Source organism: Lucilia cuprina, chromosome 2, assembly GCF_022045245.1.
Source record: "Lucilia cuprina isolate Lc7/37 chromosome 2, ASM2204524v1, whole genome shotgun sequence".
Lineage (NCBI taxonomy): Eukaryota > Metazoa > Arthropoda > Insecta > Diptera > Calliphoridae > Lucilia > Lucilia cuprina.
In genome coordinates this window covers 45,383,507-45,386,168 of record NC_060950.1, presented here as the reverse complement: position 1 = coordinate 45,386,168, position 2,662 = coordinate 45,383,507, and the positions used below count along the sequence as shown (strand labels likewise).

The 2,662-nt window shown below is 33.1% G+C and overlaps 1 protein-coding gene across 1 annotated transcript; it reads right to left on the bottom strand.

Annotated features, from left to right (window-relative positions):
* Positions 1-465: 465 nt before the first annotated feature.
* On the bottom strand, positions 466-2,149 carry LOC111690851 (succinyl-CoA:3-ketoacid-coenzyme A transferase, mitochondrial). Its single transcript, XM_046945192.1, is given in 8 exon segments — positions 466-861; positions 864-888; positions 954-1,124; positions 1,170-1,288; positions 1,291-1,328; positions 1,330-1,729; positions 1,794-1,865; positions 2,074-2,149. Coding segments are annotated over 8 exon segments (1,011 nt in total). The 5' UTR covers positions 2,135-2,149; the 3' UTR covers positions 466-736.
* Between the last annotated feature and the right edge of the window lie 513 nt (positions 2,150-2,662).

The window sequence follows — 2,662 nt, the reverse complement described above, 5'->3', positions numbered from 1 at the left end:
AAAATTAATATTAAATAAATTTATCTTTTTTTGATCGCAAAAAATTATTCTGATATTATTATTGCTTAATTTAATTTCAGATTACATTATTATTATGTTTTTTTTAATTTTTATGCCCTTCACCTTCATGAGAAGGGTATATATAAGTTTATCATTCCTATTGTAATTTCTATAATATAATTTTCCGACCCTATAAAGTATATATATTATGGATCCTTATAGATAGCGGAGTCGATTAAGCCATGTTGGTAATATAGCTCATATTAGTTTGAGGGTGGTAATACAGTTTGACGGTTGTATTACAGTACAACGGTTAATATTTCTTTCTGCTACAGTTTATGTTTGTTTGTGTGTATGTTATGTGTGACATGTGTGCAGAGATACAAAATAAATAAAAACTGTTTTTTAAAACATACTTGGTGAAGGGTATATAAGATTCGGCACAGCCGAATATAGAAATATTACTTGTTTAATATTAAAATAAATGCAATCTTTTATCACGCTTAAGTATAACTTTACATTGTAGATTAAGAAATATTAATGCAATTCACATCTTAGTACGACTTAATATAAATTTAAGAATAAATTACATTTCATTATGTATTTAACTAAAAATTAATGAAGGGGAGGAGGTTGAGGTACGACAGCAAATGTACCCAACAAATTATACATCAATTTGAGACATTTTCTTAACATTAGGAGAAACAATGAAACTCCAGTGCAGGCGGTAATAATATTAACGCAGCACCCTTTTCAACTTGGAAAACAGCCTGAATACAAAAAAATCAATTTGAGACATTTTCTCAACATTGGGAGAAACAATGAATTTAGCTCCAGTGCAGGCGGTAATGTTATTAACGCAGCACCCTTTTCAACTTGGAAAACAGCCTGAATACAAAAAAATTCAAAAATTAATACTTAAATTTAAAAAAGCTTTAAATTGTTCGTTTTACCTTTTTGGTAATAATTAAATCAACAACATTTTTGCCGGTCAAAGGCATAGAGCAGGAGTCCAAAATTTTGGGAGAACCATCACAGGCATTGTGTTCCATGGTAACAACCACTTTAGTACCGGGAGTAGCTACCAAATCCATAGCACCACCCATAACTCTAACAAGTTTACCCTGAAATTAATATCTTCCACAAAATTTTAAAGTTTCTCCTAAAACTGGAATCATCCAATTGGCCAAAACACCAGTAGCCGACACTTGCATAGCACCCAAAACAGTCAAATCCACATGACAACCACGGATCATGGCAAAACTGTCATCGGAACCAAAGAAACAAGCGGTACGACGGTAACAGTTTCCTTAACAGCATTAATTAACTTCATCCTTAGTAGGTAAGGGACCCAAACCCAAAATACCATTTTCCGATTGCAACATGCCCTTAGGGATGTAATTGGAGGCGAGTGCGGGCATACCAATACCCAAATTGGAATACATACCATCACGGAACTCCATGGCAACACGTTTAGCAATACGTTCACGTACGGACTGGGCTGGTGTGGGAGCCGATTTCTTGGTAGAGGCAGTCTTAGTAATGCGTACCTTTTCGATACGTTTCTCATAGTTGGTACCCTTGAAGATACGCTTAACATAAATGCCAGGAATATGGATTTTATCGGGATCAATAGCACCAACGGGCACAATTTATTCGATCTCAACAATGGTGACTTTAGCAGCACGGCACATAGCGGCATTGAAGTTACGGGCAGCCTTAATGAAAACTGTAATAATTAATAATTTAAAATAAAGAATAATTCAATATTTCCTCTTTTATATAAAACTCACCCAAATTACCATAGGGATCAGCCTTTTGAGCCTTGAAAATAGCAAAATCAGCAAACATAGCCTTCTCCATGACTAGGGCGTGTATATTAATTATAAATTAATTATTCTATTGATTTATCTAAGAACTAGTCTATTCATTAGTCTAACACTACCCTATTAAATAGTATATAGACTACTCTATGGTATATAGTCTATTGGCCAAACTGTGCACTAGCCTATTGAATAGGGTCTAGTCCATAATTTAAGTCAAGGTATAATTTTAAGATAATTTATAATTTACCTCCATTATTTGAAACGGCGGTCAAGTTTTTGGCGCTTTTTTGTTTAATAGCTTCAATCATATTTTCTTGTATGTCGCAAAGACCAAAACCACAAAACAAGATTTTGGCTCCATCGTGTACTGCATCAGCGACAATTTTTATTGATTTTACCCTTAACAGGTTTACCACTGGTGGTATAGCTAGCTATTAGCTAAAATTGACAAACACGTTCTTTTAATAATTAGAATAAATTTAGTTAAAATTCGACTTTTTTCATTTAATTAAAAGTCGACTTTTAGACTTTAGACTATAAGCATTTTATAAATACTTTTTTTGAATTTTTCCGACTTTTCGATTTTTTTTTGACTATTGTTGAGATTGATTTGATGTATGAAGTTTTCTGGAGGATAGTCTTGGTATCGCATCTGGTTGGTTGTTGGTGGTTCGTGGACAATACACGGTTTCTTCCGGGAAGTTTGTTTTGTTGTTATTTCTGAATGCTGATTGTAGTATTGTTTTATTGCACTGTTGCATGTTTTTTTATTGTAGTTTGATTTAATTATCACTTGTCTTGGTTTTGTTCGATGATTGTTTATTAAATAATGGAAA